Source organism: Eurytemora carolleeae, unplaced genomic scaffold (assembly GCF_000591075.1).
Source record: "Eurytemora carolleeae unplaced genomic scaffold, Eaff_2.0 scaffold957, whole genome shotgun sequence".
Lineage (NCBI taxonomy): Eukaryota > Metazoa > Arthropoda > Copepoda > Calanoida > Temoridae > Eurytemora > Eurytemora carolleeae.
The window spans coordinates 113,133-137,554 of record NW_019396848.1 but is presented as its reverse complement, the minus strand read 5'-3'; the positions used below and the strand labels follow the sequence as shown (position 1 = coordinate 137,554).

The 24,422-nt window shown below is 33.1% G+C and overlaps 3 protein-coding genes across 8 annotated transcripts; all 3 read right to left on the bottom strand.

Moving 5' to 3' along the window:
- Window positions 1–470: 470 nt before the first annotated feature.
- LOC111709355 (leucine carboxyl methyltransferase 1) lies at window positions 471–2,858 on the bottom strand (the record flags this gene model as incomplete). The annotated part of the gene is given in 4 exon segments (XM_023483000.1): window positions 471–526; window positions 1,697–1,892; window positions 2,138–2,502; window positions 2,733–2,858. Coding segments are annotated over 3 exon segments (428 nt in total), but the record flags the coding sequence as incomplete, so codon positions are not given.
- A 189-nt stretch (window positions 2,859–3,047) lies between these two features.
- On the bottom strand, window positions 3,048–12,010 carry LOC111709356 (gamma-soluble NSF attachment protein). Its single transcript, XM_023483001.1, has 8 exons — window positions 11,893–12,010; window positions 11,699–11,781; window positions 8,154–8,205; window positions 7,959–8,047; window positions 7,413–7,550; window positions 6,848–7,042; window positions 3,649–3,747; window positions 3,048–3,422 (listed from the first exon to the last, which is right to left on the bottom strand). The coding sequence occupies exons 1-8, from the start codon at window positions 11,990–11,992 to the stop codon at window positions 3,276–3,278; spliced, it is 903 nt and encodes a 300-aa protein (XP_023338769.1). The 5' UTR covers window positions 11,993–12,010; the 3' UTR covers window positions 3,048–3,275.
- On the bottom strand, window positions 11,961–22,665 carry LOC111709353 (calcium-binding mitochondrial carrier protein SCaMC-3). 6 transcript variants are annotated; one of them, XR_002766835.1, is made up of 11 exons: window positions 22,593–22,665; window positions 21,000–21,223; window positions 20,556–20,655; window positions 20,086–20,189; window positions 19,544–19,636; window positions 18,777–18,952; window positions 16,911–16,952; window positions 15,562–15,664; window positions 14,614–15,267; window positions 12,961–13,418; window positions 11,961–12,869 (listed from the first exon to the last, which is right to left on the bottom strand). XR_002766835.1 is itself a non-coding variant. In XM_023482998.1 (11 exons), exons 2-10 carry the CDS (start codon window positions 21,164–21,166, stop codon window positions 13,280–13,282), a joined length of 1,578 nt encoding a protein of 525 aa, XP_023338766.1. In that variant the 5' UTR covers window positions 21,167–21,223; window positions 22,593–22,665; the 3' UTR covers window positions 11,961–13,103; window positions 13,240–13,279. The 6 variants fall into 6 exon arrangements, 4 of the variants coding, with proteins under 4 accessions (XP_023338766.1, XP_023338765.1, XP_023338764.1 ...); XR_002766836.1 differs by having other exon boundaries at window positions 11,961–12,840; XM_023482998.1 differs by having other exon boundaries at window positions 11,961–13,103; window positions 13,240–13,418.
- Window positions 22,666–24,422: the final 1,757 nt, after the last annotated feature.

Sequence of the window (24,422 nt, the reverse complement as noted above, 5' to 3'; positions counted from 1 at the left end):
TCTCTCGTTCAGAAAGGTTCTCTCTGTAAGCTGTCTGTGCACTATATGTAGCACAGGTCCCTGGACGGCTATGTACAGTGTGACTTGTGTCTACGCTGCAGCGGTCCGGGATGTACTGACTCATCTGGCTTCCAGTTGGATTCAAGGGACTGTTCACTCATATATCAAACAATCCGGAATACAACAAACGTTTTTTAACTTTAACTCTTACAGTTCCCTTCATTGTTTTTGCAGCAGAACTTCACAAGTTAATTTAAATAAATCACGAATGAAAATAATCAATTAAAAAGTAATAAAGATATTTCCTTCTTAATCTAACATAACTTTAAAAGGTACCATAATGAATCAGACATAACACTATATAAAGAAGTCTCTGAAATAACGTCTACAGTGCCATTAAATCCTAACTTCTTGTTCTTTAATACTGGATTTTCTTCTCGACCACCCCCCTTATCAAGTCCATGGTTTACCTGTTCCCGTGTAAATCTGTTTTACTTAGCCTCACTTCTCCTTCTGAATCCGCTACCTAGAAGGTAAATTAACGAATGAGAACAAATCAAGGTATAAAATGAGATATCAAAATTTTAACGTATATTGTTAAGATAATTGACAAAGAAATAATAGAAGATTTGAAAAAGAAACAGACATGGAAAACTCTTATTTTTAAAATGAGAACTGAATCTCAGTCATAGGAATGAAGATTTACAGATGCAAAGCACTTTTTATCAATATGTGTTTAAGAGTAATCGGTAACATCCTGACCGCCATGCCATTAATTGATCTTATTTTATGGATTCAGAACACAACTTAGTCTTAGTCAAAAATAAGAAGAAATATGCAAAACCTTGTTCATCATTAATTCTGAAGGAGTAATTGGCAACATCCTGACCGCCATGCCATACATTAATTGATCTTTTTTTTTTGGATTCAGAACACAACTTAGTCAAAAATATGAAGAAATATGCTAAACCTTTTTCATCATTAATTCTAAAGGAGTAATTGGTAACATTCTGATCACCATGCCATACATTAATTGATCTTATTTTTTAAATTAGAACCCAATTGGTTCTTATTTTTAAAATTAGAACCCAACTGGATCTTAATTTTGAAATTAGAACACAACTGGATCTTATTTTTGAAATTAGAACACAACTGGATCTTATTTTTGAAATTAGAACACAACTGGATCTTATTTTTGAAATTAGAACCCAACTGGATCTTATTTTTGAAATTAAAACACAACTGGATCTTATTTTTGAAATTAGAACACAACTGGATCTTATTTTTGAAATTAGAACCCAGCTGGATCTTATTTTTGAAATTAAAACACAACTGGATCTTATTTTTGAAATTAAAACACAACTGGATCTTATTTTTAAAAATTAGAACACAACTGGATCTTATTTTTGAAATTAGAACCCAACTGGATCTTATTTTTGAAATTAGACCACAACTGGATCTTATTTTTGAAATTAAAACACAACTGGATCTTATTTTTGAAATTAAAACACAACTGGATCTTATTTTTGAAATTAGAACACAAATTCAAGTCTTAGCAAATCGCTTTGCATAGATATTAAGATTTTAAAGCCGAGAAAATGTTAATCATTTGTTTCATCATTATGTTTTAAGGAATAATTGGCAACATCCAAATAATTTAATATTAATAATGATAGTTAGAGAGAGTTACGAGTACCTGAGCTAGAAGTTCTTTGTGGCGTTTTATCAGGTAGCATTTACGCGCAGTGACACCACTGAAGTCTACCTCGATGAAGTTCTTCACGGGTTTCCCCTCCCCAATCAGCTTCCAGTAGAGGGTATCGAACCCGGCCCCGAGGTTTATCATTTGAACCTTCGTGTCACAAGCATCAAAGAATTTATCAATGAGATACCTGGGGTAAACAGAATAGAAATAAAACCATTTAAATGGATTGGAAAGTTTATAGAAAAAGACGATAAGTCAAAATTCCTCAAATAAGTTGTACGAGAAATCAAAATACAAAAAAGTTAGAACTTCTGTTTTTTTTTATGCCAAGATTTAATATTTGAAATTGCAATGTAGAAGTGCTTTTTAAGAAAAAAGAAAAACTTTGAAAATAAAAATCTAAGGTTTTCATTTAATAATTTCTATCGTTTCCTGAATCCTGTAACCCTGGCATAGTAGCCCAGGTGAATCTCAGGGGCCCTCTTCACCCCGCTCTTTACCATGAGAGACAGGTAGGGGTCGGACCAGTACCCCAGCTTCACAGCTGACAGCTTACACGCAGTAGCATCGTCGTTCGTGTTCTGCACACCTTCATCACCATTCATCATGCCATTCTCATCTGAAATACATATGTTTAGTTTTCATTAACAAAATGAAAAATAAAATATATCAAATGTTGATTCTTTTTTTAGACTTTTGAATAATAAGTTTGACAGCGTAGCAAAATAAAAAATTAACTTAAAAAACTGTTGTGGTCATTTTAAGTATTAAGTAAAGAGAAGAATACCCGATTCAAACTGGAACCCTTAACATCTTTATCGATTATCAATTATCCATTATTTTATTAAAGATATCGTTGTTTTTCTTAAATGATAAGTATTTAATTCTAAAAATTTCCTCCATCGTTTCTGCAGCAAAATTCTATATTTAATTTTTATAGAGACTTTAGATTGACTATAATCAATTTTCAAGGAGAAGAACATGGGTATTTCATTCATTCTTGATCAGACGACGTTTTAAAGGGTACCGTTATATATCAGAGATGCAACTCTTTATTAGGGAGTAACTTGACAATGATATTACGTTTATACAGTCCCTTTAACAGACATCAGAAATAGTTGTAAAATGATATTTTGTACAATATTATCACAGTTATACAATAGCTTTATATAATGCATTAAAATACAGAAATGGATATGTGTCCCTTGTACATTTTAAGACCCAACATATGAATGATTTAATAATGTATTTATCATAATAAGAAACTCAAGAAAAATTTAAATGAACTTTTTAGAGGAACAGGGTTCTGGTTTCCAAAAAGATATAAATTTCATGTTTTTTATGAGGGGGGGGGGGGGTGAACTTTCCCTTATTTGAGACGGAAGGTTTCTTTCAAGTTTCCAAATTGGTACTTTCATAGGAGTGTAAATTTTTGATGATGGGGGAGGTGGGGTTTGACAACAAAAATTCTATTATAGTCCAGCTCTGAAAAATAATTTACCGCTCCGCGCTCTGTGAAAAAAAATGATTTTCTAGAAAATATAAACGCCTGGTCTATCAAAACTACGAATTAGCAAAGATCAAGTTCTTCATCATCATTGGCTTGTGCCGGAAGCTGTATGTCTCGTGCAAGTTTAACATAATCATTATCTAAACTTCGGACCACTGCACTACCAAGACCAGCTTGAGCTAGCTCACGATCTAAATCTGAAAATCCCTGAAAGAAAAATATTGTTTTATTGACATCATCATTTCGTTAGACAAATCTGACAATTTATCAAAAATAAATATTTCTTTAATATCAAGTAAACAAATTATATAAACAATCTGAAAGCATAAGTTTTAATATTGTAGGAAAACTATATGAGCGCAAAGTGTCCTGGAAGCCAAGGATTCAATATTTTCTTTAAATACTTTATACAAAACTTTTAAAAATTTTCCACCTGCGTAATATCTTTAGCTGCAGCAGCCTGCTGTGAATCCATAAATGCACCCCAAGAATTATAAACTTTATTCGCAGCTACACTATCTCCTCTCTGCAGCTAAAATAATAACAATAATACAATAAAAAAGGGGCTGTAAGCGTAATTCCTATTAATCTTACATGCAAAGATGTCAATGCCCGATTCACAGCGTACCTAACTTTAAAGTTTTGTCTGATAAAGTGTATTTCTACTGTAGGGAATAAATAAGAATCATGGACAGAAATAAACCCTTTGAAATCTAGAAAACATCTAGATCGAATAAAGGTTTCATATTTTGCTATATTATTAAGAGCGCTTTCTTATTGAACATTTTTTTAACAGTGTGGGCTAGACCCCCCTCCCCACCCCTTAAAATCAAATATCGCCTCCCCCCCCCCTCACAAAGTGCTAGTTGCGTCACTGCCCGGCTTTATTTATCTAATAGGCTACTCAATGTAAGATTTAATTTCAGGTAAAATAAGTGAGTTTTACTGTGTAAGAGCCAAATCCACGCATAAATGTTTCAATACGCCAAACGAGCCTGTATAAGCTGTTTATAATGATAAAAATGATAAAATAAGGGAAATCATAATTCATAACCAAATAAAATACGCAGAAAAATAATATCATATCATAAAATGTTTACACATAACATTTACATCTTAAAAGCAAAATCCAACAATAATTTAACACTTGTACTTATGTTCGTTTTTTAAATGTAAAATTTTTCCTGACATAATTCTTTTTATCCTTAATTTATCGGCGAATTTCAATTTAAAAACGTTAAAGTGATATAAAGATTGTTGGGAGGGGTAAAATGTCGAATACTTAATGCGTCTAATTTCAATCCAAACTTCTATATTCAGTCGCAGTTGGTAAAATTGTTAGGTTCCGTGTTAATGGCGTTGTATCGAGATTAGATTAGGTTCAGTTAGTTCTACTGCGTATTTAGGTTGACCGGGGGGTAGTATATAAACCAGGGAGGGTCAGGTTCCACCATCAGTTAGAGTTTCTTCACAACAACAATACTAAGGTGAAATAATTAAATATTACTGAGGGTTTCAAACAAATTAAAGTTTAATTAACCTCTTAACGGTATTTCTGCTTTATCTTTATCTTTATTTTATATCAAAATAAAGTTGATTTTAACAAAATTAAACAAAAGTTGTTTAAAAGCTTTTCTTCAATCTTCCCAAAATATTGTATTAAAAATCCATCTATTTTCTTCAGCATGCGACAAAGCCTAATTTTATTTGGCATATATATATAGAAAAAATGTGATTGTCCTCATCAATTTTTTAAAATTTCATTAAATCATATCATGGTTTGTCTTTTTCTAATATGTAAAAATATGTAAAAATAATAATAATGAATTAATTTTCAAGTATATTTCAGGAAAATCCAGGTTCAATATGCCAGGACTAAACGCTAAGCTCAGATCTCTGGATCATGATATTGCTCAGCTCAACATCTGTACCAGAGATCTCAAGAAACTAATTCTGTGCCTAGAGAGTCGGGTTGGAGGACTAGAGGTGAGGAAGGCAACCAATCCTTGTCTCGAGGAGAAGAAATCTAGCATCGAGGGGGAGACAGCAACCCCTCCTCTAGAACAAAGAAAGACCGAGAATACAGATATTCATTTACCAGGATCAGACGAGGAGAAGGAGGAGCAGGAAGCCCCCAGAACAGCTCACGTCCTCATCAAGGAGTACGAGGAGAAGCATCCAACAATAGCCCATACATCCGTTCTCTTCGAAATAATGCCCTGTGATGAGAAGACGGACAAGATGCTGGAGCATGTCAAGAGTATCAACATGGATGGACTCCACTGGGGAGACAGTCGAAGAGAGAAAGTAGCCAATGATATTGAAAAGGTGACCCTGATGTGCACGGTTGAGGACGCAAAAGTATCGATTAGTGAGCTCGCCGAGAAAATGGAATCGTTTAAAGATTTCATTCGGTCTGTTAAAGTTTCGGCTATGAATAAAATCTAGATTGTTTAAATTTGTAGAATATATAATTGCAAATAAAAATGTACACAAAATGTAGTTTATTTTAATGGTAGTAAACTGAGATTTAGTCTTTCAAAATTGTATTGGATGATTTCTTAAAAAAAATAAATTCACCTTTCAGAAAGGATTTTAAAAATTTGACACAAAAATAAAGCTCTAGAAGTATGAAACAAACTGTAAACTCTTATTGTCATGTATGAAAATTATTCAAATAATTTTAAGTCGTCCTTCGAATCTGTTCTTCAACTTAATTCCAGGGGGCGGAAACGTTAGGTGTGTGTGTCTGTACCAAAAGAGTGTGCGTCTGTGATAAAGAACCGAATTGGTGTACTGTCGGTGTATTCAGTACAGAAGAATCTAGGTATTTGTACAGTCTAGGAGAGTACATTTGTTTTTTGTTAATTGTTTACTTAAAAATAAGTTTAATATACATGTAATATATTATTTATAAATATATATCAACACTATAAGCAAAATTTTCATTTTTGATTAAAGTTTATAATAAACTACTCGCTATTCAAGCTTAATTATAATTGACGACATAGTTCTGCAGTCTGCACTTTCATTGACTGTAGTCATGTGTGTGTGTGTCTGTACCAAAAGGATGTGAGTCTGTAATAAGGAACCCGTCTGCAAAGCAGTGCGACTGACTTTCTCATGCCAGACCAGCGCCATTTCCATTCTTTTTATTCTTGTTCCCTGCTTAATTCTAATAACTTCAAGACTCTATTATATTAGGGGTTAATTTGTTAAACTACAGCCTAATCCTTTTATGGTGACATGGAAAAGCCTCAACACGGAAATGTCTCAAAAAACGGGCTCATAAAACTAATTTAATGTCGTCTTCTCTCATTAAAAAATATATTAACAATTATTTTACCATTTATTTAGGGTATGTTAAGTTGCGCCGCAGGCTACGGAGGGGGCCGAGCGCTGCGGCTAGGATGGGCTAGGGGGCCGAGCGCTGCGTCTAGGACAGGCTAGGGGGCCGAGCGCTGCGGCTAGAACATGCTAGGAGAGCGAGCGCTGCGGCTATGGCTGTGAAAATCGTTAGAATATAGTCTTTTTAATTTTAAGTTGAGAGAAGACGACATTAAATTAGCTTTATATTCTGTTTTTTGAGGCATTTCCGTGTTGAGGCGTTTCCATGTCACCCCTTTTATTACCTGGACTAGTATGAAGGCAAGAACAACTCTACCAGCTGCAGCTGCCACCCCTCCCTCGCTGTACAGCTGCAAGGTCTTATCAAGAGCATCAGCTGCTCTGTCGTACTGTTTGACCCGAACCATGAGTTTGCAAGCAGTTTCCATGTGCTGCGCTGCTTCAATTGTTCTGTCTTCCGTTCCCACAGTCTCACTCGCCTAAAAATTGTGCGAATATAAAACATATAAACAGTAAAATTTCATCATTATTATTATTATTAGCAGGCAACCCATCATTCAATGAAATAAAGACGACGCTTCTCGCCACCCAAAGTGTATTTATGGATAAAACGGTCTGCCCAGTTGGTCTGCCCAAGGCAGATTTAAGACTAAATCTCTTAAATTGAATAATAGTATACTAATTATATTAAATATATTAATTTGAATAATAATCTTCATTTATAAATGAAACAACAATAGAAATTTAAATTCTAAAATTGACAAAGTATTTTTAACTAATATTTCATGGTCAACCTCTTCCCCTTTCAGACAAAATTTTTTCATTTTTACCATAATTCAATCCTCATACCTTCTGATAAAGACCAATAGCGTTCTCCGGACTAGATGGTTCTAGAAGTTTCGCAGCTTTGACAAGAAGCTGTGCAGCTGCTTCAGGAGAACCAGCCTGTCTGTACAGTAGTCCACCTCTACCTGCTAGTTCCTCTACCTAAACAATGTATAATGTAGATAATGTATGTTATATTTTCTTGAAAATCGTTTTAGTAACCATCCTTAAATAGAAAATGAACTTCCCCCAGACGATTTTGTGGGAGGGTTTCTTTGCACAATTAGGAAAATTATTGATGTATAGGATAAAATAAATTGATTTTTTGGGTCAAACCTATCAGATCAAATCAGACTCCTAGGGACGTCTTACTTCCATACTTAAAATTCAAGATGACTATACTAATTCAAAGGAGTAAAACAACTTGCTTGTTGATGTACAATTTTTATTCCCCCCCCCCCACACCCCCCTGATCATCGAAAATCAATTACCCCCTGCTCATTTGATACACATTTACCCCTTGTTAATAAAAGTCGGTATTTTTCAGATAAAAAATATATATTTTTATACCTGTGATAAATCGTTTTGTTCTTTAGATATAAAAAGTGCTTGTTCTAACTGTTTTCCAGCATGATAAAGACTACCAGAGTTGGCATATCCTGAACAGTGAACAATCAATGTGTATTTTAATGGGATAGCTCAAGTTTTTTTTCTGCTCGTCAAAAAATAATTTTTTTTAAATCCGTGAGAAGGAAAACCTTGTACCTTCACAAGCTCTGAGATGTGCCTCTTTACAGGACTTCCAGTTTCTTGCAACCTGAAGAGTCATGTATTTATAGTTTAAAATCTAATAAAATATATATTTTTATAGAAATGAAATCTTCATACTCTGACAACCCTAGAATATAATGTTTTAATTTTGTGTATGTTTATGCTTGTGTTGGGTTGTCTCCAAGGACCCTATCTACGGGTATTAAAAGAGAATACAGATTATTTCATGATAACAATCAAACTTTATTCGTAACGATTTTTAAGGCTGCCTTTTTTGTTTTTTTTTTTCCTATGAATCTTATCATTCTTTATGTAGATATTTTAGTATTTTTGTTCTTTACTTTTTTAAAAAACTTTTTTTCGTATTTTTTTGCCTTTGACTTTTTTTCGTAACACGTAAATGAACAATAAAGTTGTAGAGTAAAGTGCGACTTTATGTTTGATGTGCGTAATTAAAATAAAGATAGGTTCACAACACTGAATGACCTGCAGATCCAAATTGGACAACAAACGAGTTAATATGTAAAGAAGCAATGTTGCACAAAACGTATTTTTCTTAAAGTTTTGTAAATTAAGTTTCTTCATATTTTGTTTCCTTATGACTGTTAAGTGTAATTAAAAATGTTGTATGATTTCTCTTTGAAATTTCGCGAGTTTTTAGTTTAAAAGCTAAGATTTTCATTTCACGAGCTGAAGTCTCAAGATTCAGAAAAACATATAAAAATCCTTTCGTTTTCAGAAAATCAAAGCTCATATCTAAATGATCTAAGTTAGATAAAAAATTGGGTTTAACACATTTATGTGCTTCTAAATAGACAACCAAGATAGGTATGAAAACCGATGTTTGTGCGAGTATAGAAATAACTATGTTTTTAGTGATAACTTTTAAAAAACAATTGTTATTAAGGTTCTCAATTTTTGAGTCTCTTTCTAAATGATAATAAGGTATGCTATATCCAAGTTTGAAAGTCATAGGCCAACTCCTTAGTTGCCTAGACACTGCCTGCAAACCATCCCCAAACAAGCTGAATATAAAACTTTTAAGTGCTTTTATATAATTAATGGGTGAACATCTGTACATTTTTGTAATTAAATAAAGTAATTAAAAATTTTCACTCATAAAGATATTTTCTTCATCTTTCATGACATGATTACATTTATTAACAGTATAGTATATTCTATAGAACCCTGCAGCTCCAAATAGGGTAAAGCTTTTGCCTGGGACTGTCTTTGCTTTCTCAACAGCAGTCCTAATGCTTCTGATAGCAATGCTGATGCTTCTGGTAGCAGCCCTGCTGCTTCTGGCACCATTTCTAGTGCTTCTGGTGGCAATACTGGAACTTCTGGCAACAGTCCTGGTGCTTCTGGTGGTAGTAATGATGCCTCTGGTAGCAGTCCGGATGCTTATGGTAGCTGTTCTACTTTTTCTAGCAGCACTCCTGAATCCTGATGCTTCTAACAGCAGTTCTGATGTTTCTGGTATCTGTCCTAACACTTCTGGTAGCAGTGTCCTGGATCCTGGTGCTTTTGGTAGAACTCCTGAGGCTGATGGCGTTTCCCATGCCAGATCAGTCAGTGAGCTTTTAAAGATTAAAAGAAACCTGGCTTTGTTTGAACTCCAATATTTGGATCTCCAGCAAAATAAAGATTTTCAGAAGGGAAAAGTTTTGGGCCATTACTTATTGCATGCTTGGTATACGAAATGTTGAGGAAAGTTGAGAGCTAATACTTCACCATTAGTCATGCCCTAACTTGCGGCCAGCAAGAAGTGGGCCATAACCTTCCAGTAGGTCTTAAAAGATGGAATATATTGGGAAGTTATCCTAGAAGGAAGGGGAGAGGGAGAGAGACTACAAGGTGTCAAAGCAAGAGGTTGTGAACGAGGTCGGCATAGAGAGGCAGCTGAGCTGGCCCTGCTACGATCAAAAGAGGTTCCCCTGCTATAGATGAGCTTTCTTTCCCCATAAATTGATTTTTGTTTGATTTTTTCTCTAATAAAAATAGAAATTGTACAGCAAATTTTATTTCTTGAGAAGTTCTTATTTTGAAAATTTTTTATTTTGCATTTGATACATTGATAAAAGCGAAAATAAAAAATATTTTTAAGGATAAAATTATTTTTCCAAGGGGAAAATTGGATACATTATGAATTTTTGCATTATTATTTTAGTTTTAGCTTTTTAGTTTAATTATTTGGACTAACATATCTTCCCATCCTTGCACTTTAGTCACAAACTAATGTTATAAAATTTTCGCAAATTAAAGTGTGTTAAATATTGTATCTATAAACATTTTTCAAGGTTGCATTGTTATTCTTTAGTTGATGATTACAGATATTTTATCATAAATGCGCACAGATTATTACAGTTACTTGCACAATTATCATAATTAAACACATCATGGAACCTTTAGATTAAAACTCTAATAAATCGCAAAATTTAAGTTTGCAAAAAAAGATTTTGCCAATATGTGTTTTTTATTACTTGCTTTAAATGAATTAACTGTAAAAAGTTATGCTATAATGCTCTTAATGGGTTTTATTTAAGATGAAAAATTAATAATCTGAAAAATATTATAAAGGCACACTTTGCTCAACACATCAAATATAATATGCCAATCATGTTATACAATTCTAGCTCAGTATGATGAATATTTATCCAGTTCACGGATCGTTGGTCCTTTATATTAACAGGAAAAGAGTTCCATTCATTGTTCCTTTTATTTGAGTATGATTTGGAACCAACCAAATTGTGATGAAATAAGACAGTCTAGTAGCTAAGCATTATCTCCCATAATGTTGAACCAGGTTGTATTCTCAACATTGTCAACTCTGTATAAAATCTTGTAAACTTGAATCATATTCTTGTTCTCTCTCATATCCTCAAATGAGAGAACATTAAGTTCTCTTAATTTTTCTTTATAGGATGAGTCGTCCAGAGATTGCATTTACTGCTCTTATTTTGAACTTTTTCGAGAATCAAAATTTAGTTTCGATGATGGGGGGGGCTATGCAGATGAACAGAACTCAAGATGGAGTCTCACATGCTGCTTATAGGTTTAACCATACTCTCTTGTCCCTTAAGTGAAAAGCTCTTAGCAGCTTTCTAGTACTAGGCTTCCAGTTTTTGCTGCTTCTGTGCACATTGTCGACTTGACTTGAGGGAATAGGGAAAAAATTCGGATCCTTGAGATAAGGACATTTTTAATTTATCTCTTTTTTAACAGTTTGCTTTTGGGTTTTGAGAGCAAAAATTTTATGTTTGCAGCTTTAGGTTGATATTTGATATTTTACCCCTTGGATCCGGATCCAGATCCAGAAAGCCAAAATGTTGCGGATCCAACGGATCTTGATCCATAACCATACAAGGTGTAGTTTTAAAGTAAACAGAGTTAATTTGAGAAAAATAGAAAACAATGCAAATGTTGATTTCATATTTCATATTTATCACTTGATTTTCCAATAAATTCATGAATATTTGATCAATGACAAAACTAATTATTGGTTCATTTTACTAGAGAATTGATTTTATCATCTTTACCTTGAAACATACTGCCGCTTTATTCAGCTCGTCGGCGGCCGAGTCCCAGTCAGGATTGAATTTCAGTTTTAAATATGAAGTCTCTAAAAACAACCAGATCTTAGATATTGTAGAAAAGTTATTTCTCACAAGGTAGTATTTGATTATTTCTACGTCTTTATTTCTCTCAATTTAAACAAGATCTGTGTTGATTCCTAGATATTTGTCAGCCTTTGCAAGATGTTCGAATCCTTCCGCGTTCTTCCGTTCTTCTATAGACATGTTTCTGAAGAGGAAAAATATTCCAATATTCATAACAATAAACAAGATGGGGTAAAAATATAAATAACAGGGCGGGAAATAAATAACATCAAAAAGTGGGATTAGGCGGTGAAAAAAAAATATCACTGGATATAATTTTTACTTAATTAGTGAAAATAAGGCTTTCATGAAGTTTTCATAAGCGTTCAGAATGAAAATAAAAACCAAGAGAGGGATACTTGACTCTTTTTAATTGAGTTTTAGAAGTGATATCTTTCACGAATAAATTTGTATCTAATTTGACAATATGATAATGCCATGGTACAATGGTTGATGTACATATTACATGTACATATGTACACAACAGCCTGGAAAATTGTACATAAATGTAACAGAGGAATGAGGATTTATAGCACAACAAATAGACCAGAATATAACAAGATAAGTATTAATTTAGTTTTGACAAAAAGTTGCATAGAAACCACCATCAATTATTAATGCTTAGTGACAAAAGCACTAGGTGCACGCTTAAAGCATTAACTTGAAAGCTAGAACAATTTAAAAGCAGAGATATTAAGATCTAAAACGTGAACTATTCAATTGCTGAACCTTTGAGCCATTTCTTATTTAAAGATGGCTCTAATGGTTAGCTCTAAATTCAACCAAAATGAATGCATGTTTGGCGCCATTTCTTAATTAAAAACGTGAAAATTCCAACTGGAAGATTTCTTCGACGAATAAAGATTGAAAATGGTCTGGTTTGAAATTATCATCTTTAACGGACGGTTAGATGAGTAAAATTTAAATATAATAGCAATAACGTGGAAATTTATATGAGAGAGGATGATAATGATTACAAACAGTACAAGAGAAATGGAAAAGGCGCAAATATTACACAGCAGCTTGATGATACTAAACTGACCGCGGCACACTAGCTCAGAAAGATTGTATAATTCATAATTTCACCCTGTTAGTGTTCAGTGTTTATGCAATAAGCATGCTTCAGTCAACTTAGTAATTACATCAAGAAGCCAATATAACTTTAATATTAACTATATCACATTGAGTAATAGGAAAATATATAAATTACACCAAAAAGAATTAAAAAAATAATATTTCCTAATTGAGACTACGCAACTTTTAACTTTGATACAGACCAAGGGACATAATGATTAAAATGTGTTTAATACATCTTCAAATTTAACGTTATTTCCAACTTAAAAATCATTCCTAATAAAGTGAATAATATCCATTATCTCACTATTTAAAATAAATTGAATGCTGAATTTAGTCAAATGTCCCTTAAATCCATATAAACAGCTCTAGAGTCTATGTTGGTATCTACGTCATCTCAACTCCTAGTTTAACTCTTGCTCGTTCATAAACCCAATAGGAGATAGATACTGCAGGAGCTACCTTGCAGAAGTTTGGTATCAATCCTCGGTATAATCCTTTTATACCTTCAGTTCGAACTATATGCCTGAAAAAAGGATATTTATATAAAATCAGTATAATAAATAAATAAATAAATAAATAAAACAGTCACCCTTCAATCCATGGGATATTTAGGGAAGAGCCTATGTCACGGCACTACCATTGGTGGAAAACCGAAAAAAGCAGAATCATATCTTCTTTCTGCTTTAACATTGAGCCAACTAAAATTTTACAAAGAAAAACGTAGAATAAGATATGACCTCATCAAACCTACAAGATATTGTCAGGAATCGACCAGGTAGACAGCAGTATATGGTTCAGAACAGTAGGATTAAATGCACATCGAATAACACGCACAACAGCTTATTGCAAGAACCTGATTCCTAACAGATCTAGGACTGATGTGAGACATAATTTTTTCTCCAATAGAGTTGTTAACTCATGGAATAGACTCCCAACAGAAGTAAAGGAAGCTAGGACGCAGAACTCATTTAAAAAATTGCTCGATATGACAGACTTTTAACCTTTATGTTTGTGCCAGGAGGAGTGAGCTACGACCCTACAGCGTGACCTCTACAAGATGACCGGATCACAACTCCAGATGATACTACCGAAATTCCCCTCATGTTCCTACCTGGAGCTCTGGGAATAATCCATCAAGTAAACGAGTAACTATGCTAAAAGATAGAAATGCTCTCCACTAAAGTTATTTATGTGATAATATAACCAGTATGTATGGTTGAGAACCTTTTCATGAACCACTAATTACAGATAAGCGCGCCGACTGCCGCGCACTGGGTATAAAAGGGGCTTTGAACTAACAATATCAATTCACTGTACCCCTGACCACAAAACAAAAAATATCCTCATATTGTATAAGCTCTATTAAAAGGTAACCAAATGGATAATAAGAGATTAGAAAGATATAGCTATCATAGAAAAACTTAAGTTTTGTTATTAAAATACTTAAAAAAATATCAACAAGGTTTTTAGTGGAATAATTGCGACTAGTCATGTCATTCAATTTATCAATCAATCAATTGTTTTCTAAATACATAACACTTCAAATTCCCATTAAATACACACAACAGTTTATCCCTAGTTTCTGGAGTGAGTATATGGAAATTCCCTCCTCACTACTCTACTCCCTGAGCTGAGGGAGTAAATGGTAGGACAACAATTATACTCCCGATCTACTTCCAAGGGAAGAATTATGTATTAATAAAATAGGAGATATTTACCTAAAGAGACCAATAGCATGAGTTTGCTCGTACGGTAGATTTAAATTGGTTCCGGCCTGCGATTGTAGTTTGGTCCTAATAAGCGCACATGGGTAAGCTGCCAGCTGACCGCAGCAGCTGCTAAACGTGCCGCAGAGCAGTAACACGACACTACCTGGCTGCTTCTTAGGTTCACTTGGGTCATAAGTTCTTTCAAGCCAGGTTTTTTTAACGGTTTCATAAACAGCCAAATCAATGCCTGCGTAGGGTATTATTCCGAAGAGATTCGGCCAGTATCCTCGATACAACCCCCCGGATTTATAAATCTTATACGCACAATCCCACATTCCTGAATACTCTCCCGTACGTCGGAGGAGCATTCGCGTTTTCATCACTTCTAGAGGATATATCACAGTCTGCGCCGTGGCGCCTGCCAGACTTCCGGCCCATAATCGTTCGTAGATCGTTAACTCACGATTGTCAGACCCTTTTATCCACTTTTTTATTTCCTCATATGAGCCAAACTTGAGCGCAGATTCTGGCGCAATTTTGATAACGTTTAGTAGGTTTCCCCTCCACAGACCCATAACTCCTCCCTCCTTCAGCATGTACTTCACTGTATCTATTATATTTAAGGATTTTCTAGCTCCGTGAACCTGTAGCATCACCTTTAACCTGGTTTAACATTACAAGCTAGTAACAAGAACGGCGTCAGACAGGGATTCTATGAGGGGAACCTAGTTTAAATTAAGTAGCAAATATTACAATTATTAAAGGAAAGATCCATGGGGGGGGGGTGAAAAATAGCACTTTCACTTTTAATATATTTTATTTTGAAATATCATTAATTTCCCCTAAAATCCTATTTTTCGATAAACTAAATAGTAAATACCCCTGGATATAACATACCAAATGAATTAATTTAATTAATAATAACTAATTGATTAATTGATAGCTAGCTGTATATCCCTGTCTAGAGGAGCAGTGAATGTTCTTGATACAGCGCCAGCTATTGCACCAGATACTAGATGCCGCCACCAGATACCTCCGATTAACCGATCAGACAAACCAGCTAGAACAGAAGAAGTAAAAACATTATACATGATCAAGTATTAGAGGAATATATTAGAGAAAGGTCGTAGTCATATTACTGAAACGTATTAGTGAAGCAATAAATTTAAAAGAATATGATTCATAAATAAAAATTCAAAAAAATGTTGATAAATAAAGACAAAATTAATAATGAACTATTATCGTTATTAGTATTAAAATGTTGTTAATTGTTAGGAGTGTTCAAAGCACAATAAAAAGCTAAGGATGTAAAAAATGTCAAAATTTTTAATTTAAAACAATAAAACAAAGATATAAAATTTTAATCAACTTAATTTTCAGTTTGAGGGAAAATGCTAAGCAAACATTTTTTTATTTTCCCCCCTTCCCAAAAGGACTCTATATATGCAACAATTAAATTATTATAATTTGTTACCCTATAAGGTAGAGGAAAAAGCATTTAATAAAAGTTTACCTAGCAAACTTAAAAATGATGTGGGAAAAAATATGAGCATGCCTGATGTTAAGTAAGAACAAAACAAAAACAAAAAATGTTAAATTTTGCCAATTTGTGTTACACGGTAGACACTCAGAGGCAGTGTTCACACTGGGTCAGAGGTACATATTTCAAAATGACGTATGTAAGAGTACGTTAAAGCACGTGTGCTATAGATTTTTGATTGGTTCCCGGATTTAACACTGCGAAACAAAATAACAGTGTTATAAAACTTGTTTTTACGATTCCCATAAGGGACAAGTGACCACTAAAAATTTGTGTTTTAGAAGGGGGTGGGGGGGGGGGGGGTTTGTTTATTTAACTAAGCAAAACACGGAATTTTAATTTTTAACTGGCAAACTTTTCTTCCCAAGTCCCCAGCCCTATCCTCCTTCACTGTATGTGTTAAAAACTCCCCCACTCATCGTTTTTACCCTAAACTTAATTTATTTCACTCTAAGATCTTTCATTTCCCCAAAATAACATTTATTCCCCCCCACCACCAAAAAATATTCCTTATTAAATGTATCATTTACTCTCAGACAAATTAGAATCAATGGAAATTTGTCTGAGAGTAAATGACATTCCTTTTTAAAGAGAATACCAAAAAACCAGCTTTTTATAAAGAAATGATTTTTGAAGAGGGAGAGGGGGAATAATATATCAAGTAAATACACACTCTTGTAATAATATTTAAATCTTTATCTATTCTAAGGATCTACAATACTATTTCCTCGTCTATATTTGAAATATATACCCCTATAATCAATACCTGAACCACTCATCACTTTGGAAAGGACAAAACTCGGCAAATCTATTCCAAAATATTCCTTAGAAGTGTACATAGTTTCAATTTAATTCTATTGTTGTATGGAATTCTTAAGTTTAAAGAACAAATTTTTGCTTCTTAAGTCTTAAACATAAATACTTTAACTGATAAAACTAATTCAATTTCTAGAAACGACCAGAAAATTGAAGAAAATAAATCAGAGCTGGGAACTTTAGAATGGTGGATATCAGGATTAATGCTTAATCCTCTGTTTTTGCTAATCTCGAGACTAACATAATCTCGAGATTATTTTAGTCTTGAGATTAAATATCTAGATCAACAAATTGGATTCTAAGAACGCCAGATTGGTTCGTTTTCCTGACTGGAAGGGCCTTCAATTAATTTCTCACCCATTTATTTATTGATACATTAGTTAAAATTTGTTACAAAAGAATCTCAAACGTATTATTAAATATTTGTCTTCACCGATTAATATACAAAATGGCCGACAACAAATTCTTGATTTGTTAGAAATTGCGGATTTCTCTCATGGGATAGAATTTATTTTCAAGACTGTCATTGGTCAATGAAATTTACGAACTATATTCCTGAACTCTCATTGAAGAAAATAATGTACGGGTATCCAAAGAGAGAGAAAAAGAGTGGATTAAGGACTAAAATTAAAATTTTCCACAGTTGATATTCGGATTAAGTAGTTGGGATTAAAGGTTATCCATTCTAAAGTTCCCAGAGCTGAAAACTTTAGAATGGGATATCCTTAATCCCGATCAGTTAATTAATCTGGATATTAATAACAAGAGGAGAACAAGCATTATTTAATCTAGAGATTAAGAAAAAAGAGTGGATCAAACATTAATCCCGATATCCACCATTCAAAAGTTCCCAGCTCAACTCAGGAAACTTTACAACTTTACTTCTGAATGAATACAGCACAATAAAACGTACAATGTAAACAGAAACTGGAAGTAAAATTATTTCTCGATAGTCCTAGTCCGCACTCTTTTAAAATAAACATAACCCATACTCAGCTAGAATTGACTGGTACCAGAGAAAAAACAAATTGAAAGAAATTAAACATTCGAGTTGAATAATACTTATTTTAGGGAATTAGTGGAAAGAACAATATAAATACAAGAAAATCCAGTAGAGACATATTGTCATATGGCTTCAAAGTTTTAAAAATTTTAAAAATTATTTCGGCTTTCCATTGATGAAACGAATGATCATGCGAATTAAAAGTGGTAAAAAAGCTTGCAATGACAAATTTCGATTTTCAGTTTCCATTCAGTAAAAAAAAAAGATTCCCCACCACCCATCACCCTGGAATAGGGTTGATTTGAATAAAAAAAAATAAAAAAAATAATAAACAATTGAAAACGAGAAAAGAGAAAATTCAATGTATATGACATTTCACTTGAGGGAGGGTCCATTAAATACACCTTAGTACTTTTAGCTATCTATACTTAAAAAAATAGATTTTCTATGTATTGAAATAGAATGGAAAAAGAAGAATAATTGTATAAAAAGTAAATTGCAAAGTTAAAAAAAACAAAGCAGAAGAAACAGAAGAATGGGTTTAGTTAAAATGTAAGCAAATATTACTCCATTTAACATAAAATCTATTTATTGTTTCTTTACATTATCTGAATACTTCAAGAAATGTGCCTTATAGACCCCGCGGTCTTCTTCTAATTAATTCTACAAGTATTCCAATTAAGTATTGTAGTTATTTGCTTTGTTAATTTTTCTTTTAAAAAAATAGTGCAACACCAGAGAAGAATAAAAGCCTTAATCCATTTGAGACAGAAGAAAAAAATGTACAATAAAAATTAAAATTATTTATTGAACCTGGGACTAGGTTTTCCTCCGTGTCTTCCTCGTATACGTCGTCCATCCAGTACTCGACAACCTCCTTAATGTCGGAGCTAGGGTGGAACATGAGGTAGTCCCGCCACTCCTCGAAGGATATGTCCAGGGAACCATCATCGTCAATTCGAGCGACAAGCTCGGTAGCTTCTTCCTCACTGAAAAAATTAAACAAAATAATATTTTTTCATGAAGAAAGAAAGTTGAAAAAAGGAACATATATGAGAAATAAAAGCAGCTGAATCCGATTTTGATTTAAAAAACAGCAGTTTTACCGTTTTTGCTTTGCTATAGATACTTTGAAAGCCAATTGTTTAGAACTAAAATCTACTTATACAGAAAAGATATTTCTTATATTTCAATTTTTACTATTACTATCATTAGACATTTTTTCCATCATGAGAATACATATAAAAATATAATGTTATTGGAAAAATATGTTGATTTGATTGTCATCATTTTAATATTTAATGAACATTAAACATCATTGTTTTAAATATTATTTAGATCTGGATCCGGGATCTGTCTTAAAAAAAAAATGGAACCGGTTCTTGAATATTTCTTAAAGTTTTGCAAAGTATCTTGTTTATTTTTCACTTTTATTTTCGTTAAAGATACCTCGTTGGTTGACACTAAATATGTGTCTTTTGANACGCTATCCACTTGATTACGGATCCGGATTCAGAGAGTTAAATCATTGCGACCCGTATAGTACTGCTATTAGAACAATTTTCATTGTAATCACTGACCTGATCTGAATTCCCATTTTCCTGAAAGCGATTTGGATTTCTGAGCCAGACAATCTCCCGTCCTTGTTCGTGTCCAGCGTTTTAAACATAGACCTAGAAATTAATAATTCAACTATTGCTTTTTTATTGTGTACTAGCTTGGGAACCCAGCAATGCCCAGGATACTAATAATTACTCCCGCCGTTTACCCGCACTTGGGTCTAAAATTACGTTTCTAGCTATTTTTCCCTATAAGTCTACTTTGACTTAACTTAGAATCTCAAAACCAAGCAAAGAACATTTCCATGGTTCTCCCGAGTTCCCTAATCAAAACTTAAGACAAATTTACAAATTTCTGTACTTTATTGCTCCTCAATTTCGAAAATAAATATATAAGTACGCCACATGAAGCGATAGAAAAAAATTGATCAAATTTGCCATGCAATTTAATGTAATGTTCATGATTTAAGATCGGACATACAAACATACAGAGATTACTACTTTATATATAGAGATTTCTGGCTTTGGAAACTCCCCCCCCCCAAAAAAAAAAAAAAACTTACATTAATTGTTTTTCATGCATTTCTAGATGCTGAACAAACTCTTCGATTGTCAAATTACCACTGCTATTCAAATCAGATTTCTTGAGGAACAAATCTATCTGATCCTAAAAATCAAAATTAAATTAAACTCAGGACGTTTTTTCATCTTTCCAATCTTCAAGTGACACAAATATTTGAATTGAAAAATTATCAAAATACCAATGTTCGCTTTCCTGGATCTTTTGAAAATAGTTTCAGTATTTTAGCAGAATTAGTCCGCTTCATGCTTTGTGAGGGAGAAAAATATTCGAGAAAAATATTCGATTCAAATATTCTAAATTTGCTTAATTATTATTCAAATCTATATTTGGGTAGATATAAACAACATAAAAAAAACATTTAAAAAAATAAACTCATTTATGTGCGAGGCGTTACGATTCATAAAATAACATTCAAAAGGTTTATTTTAATTTTAGTTAAGCTATATTTACCTGTGAGAGATGTGTATACCCCATACTGAACAGTCCAGTAGTTAACTCTTCAGCATCAATTTTACCATCTTTCTTAACATCTAACTGCTCGAATAAACTCCTAAATATTGATAATTTTTAATAATACCCATTCAACCGTAATTAAAATTGGTTGCTTATCCAATATTCACGGGAACAAAAAACGGGACAAGACGTCTTTTTGACGGGCACCCGGCACACGAATGTTTACAGTTTATCACCCCTACCCACAAAATGTTCTATATATTAATTCTGAGTAGATGGATCACATTCATCATAGGGCAGGCATGATAAGTTGTTATGTACTGCAATGCGCAAATGAGGGTAGACGACGCCGCAAAGCCCACTTAACCTTGAATAGTGGTTGTAACTTTGATATTAAAAGTTTCAAACATCCCCCTCTACCCATTCTTATTTCATAGATACCTATAAAGCTCTGTGTCCGTGGGTTTAGGAGACGGCGGAGACATATTATCCGCTCCGGGCGGAGGTCCTGGTTTAGGCGGTAGCTGAGGTAGTATCTCCGGCCCAGGCGGTGGCGGAATCTGTGGTAAAATTTCCGAGGTTTTATGTAGCCCGGCTATTGATGACATTTTGAACTAAAGGTCGCAGTGTACTTCATCTAGTGCTCTAATGTACAGTGTACACCTCTGAAAAAAAATAAACAATAATCAACAACAAAATTAGGATCGCTTGGCCACGACTCTGTCTTGAAATAAATCCGAAACTTTTTAAAATAATAATTGGAACAACTGAAACTAAATCCCTAGTAAAAATGGCCCCGTGAAAATACTTTGTTTATGCATTAGACAATGCGAAGTTTGTACTGCCACAGAATTTAATCTGGAGAGTTGTTTAGGCATCAAGGATATCATCCCCCTGATCCTTCTGCAGACCTGCATCTTACAAACCAATGACGAAACCTTGGCCATCACGTTTTCAACCATTCGTTTCCAGGATTTTCTCTTTCTATGTTAATGTTGATAAATTCTCAGATAAATATATCTAAAATGACCACCTTGAGTTTGTTGATAAGATATTGACGATTTTTAAATTTACAATTTTAATCCTGGTTTACATTGGTTTCCTTGTTTGTGCTGTTGAAATCATAAAGTAAAGATAAAAATAAAATAAAGAAAATAATAATAATTTAAATTAAAAAACTAAATAAATAGACAAAATAATTAAAAGTGTGAAAATCAACTTAACATTACTTGACACACTGCATGATTAAAAGTTAAAACTGTAACAAAAAATTGTACTTCAAAATTTGTACTTTGAGACAAAACTACCAAAATTACATCTTACATCAATGCTTACTTTCCATGTTTAGTTGTACAGTGTACAACTTTCTTGGGCTCTCAAATTCCTTACCAGGAAATTGCGAAATGCAAAAAACGCATACATAGAATTTCACATCACAGGGAGAACAAAAGAAAACATTAAGAATGAACCCTTGCAACCTAGATATAAAAAGTTGTTCTGTTCTGTTTCAGAAAGCGAAGCTTTCAATTTTAAAAATGCTTAAATTTTATCAATAAATAAATACATAAATAAAACTCAAACATCAAATATTTACTTTCCATGTTTAGTTGTACAATGTACAGTGTACAACTTTCATGTGAAACCTCCATGCTCTCAAATTCCTTACCAGGAAAATGCAAAATTAAAAAAAAACACACATACAATTTCACCACAAAGTGAGTGCACCCTTACCACCTGGAAATAAAAAGAAAACTGTTCTGTTTCGGAAGACGATGCATTGAATGTTGCAATTTAATAAATGATGAAAATATCAAATGTCTGACAATATCGGAAAAGGCTGATCTCTGTTTACTCTATACAGCGGCATTCGGGCTGCTGTACACAACAAATTGATACAACCACAGTCCATGTTTTTCATTTAATCCTTACCTCCGGCCCCCTCCACATTCTTTGTTCTATATTTCATTACGAGCATTTAACAGTGTAACACTGCCACCTCTAACCCCCCCCCCCTCTCCTATTTTGCATATTTACCTAATCTAACATCAGCTGATTTCTTGTGAAGAAAGCATTGATATTCTGAAATGTAAAAAATGTTAAAAAATAACTTCACAACTTTATCACAAAAAAATAATTTTAAAAAATAGGCACAAATGTACACAAATTTTCAATAATGAAATTTACATAATACAATTATAAAATGTAAAATCTTAAGCAAAGTTTGCAACCGTGGACCCTGCCGACTCAGTGGACAGAGTGGACACCATACCCCCGGTCTCCGTCTCAAAACTGTCGATCAATTGATGAACATCATTCTCTGCCTCCTCTGCCTCCTCTACCTCCTCCACCTCCTCTTCTTTTTTGTCATCTACTTCCTCACAATCATCAGATTCCTACACAACAAAGAATATGATCAAAATGTAGTGTACACTGTACATTGTACAATGTATTATATAGTGAACACGCATTGTATTATTATATACACTATACAGTGATATATACTATTCAGTGATCGGCGATTATATCAATGCAATTAAGTAAACAAAGACAAGCTGTTTTTGACAATTTCTCTTTGTTCAAATGTTTAAAACATTGATCTTGTTGAAAAATAGGAGACGAACCAATATTTTGAAAATCTCATAAGACGAACGACCCTTTCTGATACACTGACATTTTTTATTATTAGTGTTAGTAAGAAAATGGACATAATCATACCTGAATTTGTTTCTTGTTAAACCAAGATGCGTATTTGAGAACCTCCTTGACCAGTTTATACATGTACAATACATTACTGCAAATTATGAACACATAATAGATACATATTATGTACACAATTCCAATCATAAAAAAGGGGATTCAGAATTTTTGTTCACTGCGAGGAAATAAAAAACCAAAATAACAAAAGATTTAAGGTTGAATTGTGCAATGGCATTTAGGAAAATATTAAAATAACACAGATTTTAAATTTAGTCAGCTCTGTTAATACAAAGATTTCTTAGATGACAACAAAAACCATAAAAAGATCAAAAAGTAAATAAAAAAATGAAGATTGAGCAATGGGCAAAATAGTTGTTTTTAGATACAAATGTGGTAAAAGTTAAACTAAGAAACCTGTTCTACGCAATGTTTTCATCATCTCTAATACGCAATTTTATGCTTGAAAATAAAAACTGCAACTATCTAGATTATATAAACTAGTTCAGAAACATGGCCTGGGGTAATATAAACAATGACTTAAGTCCACAAATTCTAACACTGAACTTTATTTTGTTAATGATTTAGGGGTTTTATATTAATTAAGGGACTGTACACGTAATTTCAAGTGAGCCTTAATTTCAACACAATGTCCGATTATCAATGGTACTGTACAGAACCTCTATATGAGTTTAAAAATTAAGCATCTGAATAATTTACCAGCTAAATACAATGCCCTTTCTATTTTACAATTTTACAATTTCCGGATCTAATTAAGCAGGACAAACTTAAATCTATGCACTATGTCAGACATTGATTTCCATCTTTGGAGTCTAAAACTAAAGAATGCGCGAATTTTAAGTTCGAGGTTAAAAGTTATGTAAAATAATGAATAGCTACTTAAATATTAAACTTTCTCAATTTTTAATTTGAATTTCCCGGGAAAAATCTGAACCAATCAGAGAAAAGGATTTACGGAGTATTATTACGTAAGTATCGGTATTATCAGCTGTTTTCTTAAATTTTAAATTATTTACGTAACGGAAGACAAAACATATTTCCAGTTACAACAGTATTTTGGGTTTACATGCAAACATTAATAAATCTAAAACGTGAAATTCATGTAATCGGTTTTTACTTCTAAATATATCATAATTAGTTGGATGCCGC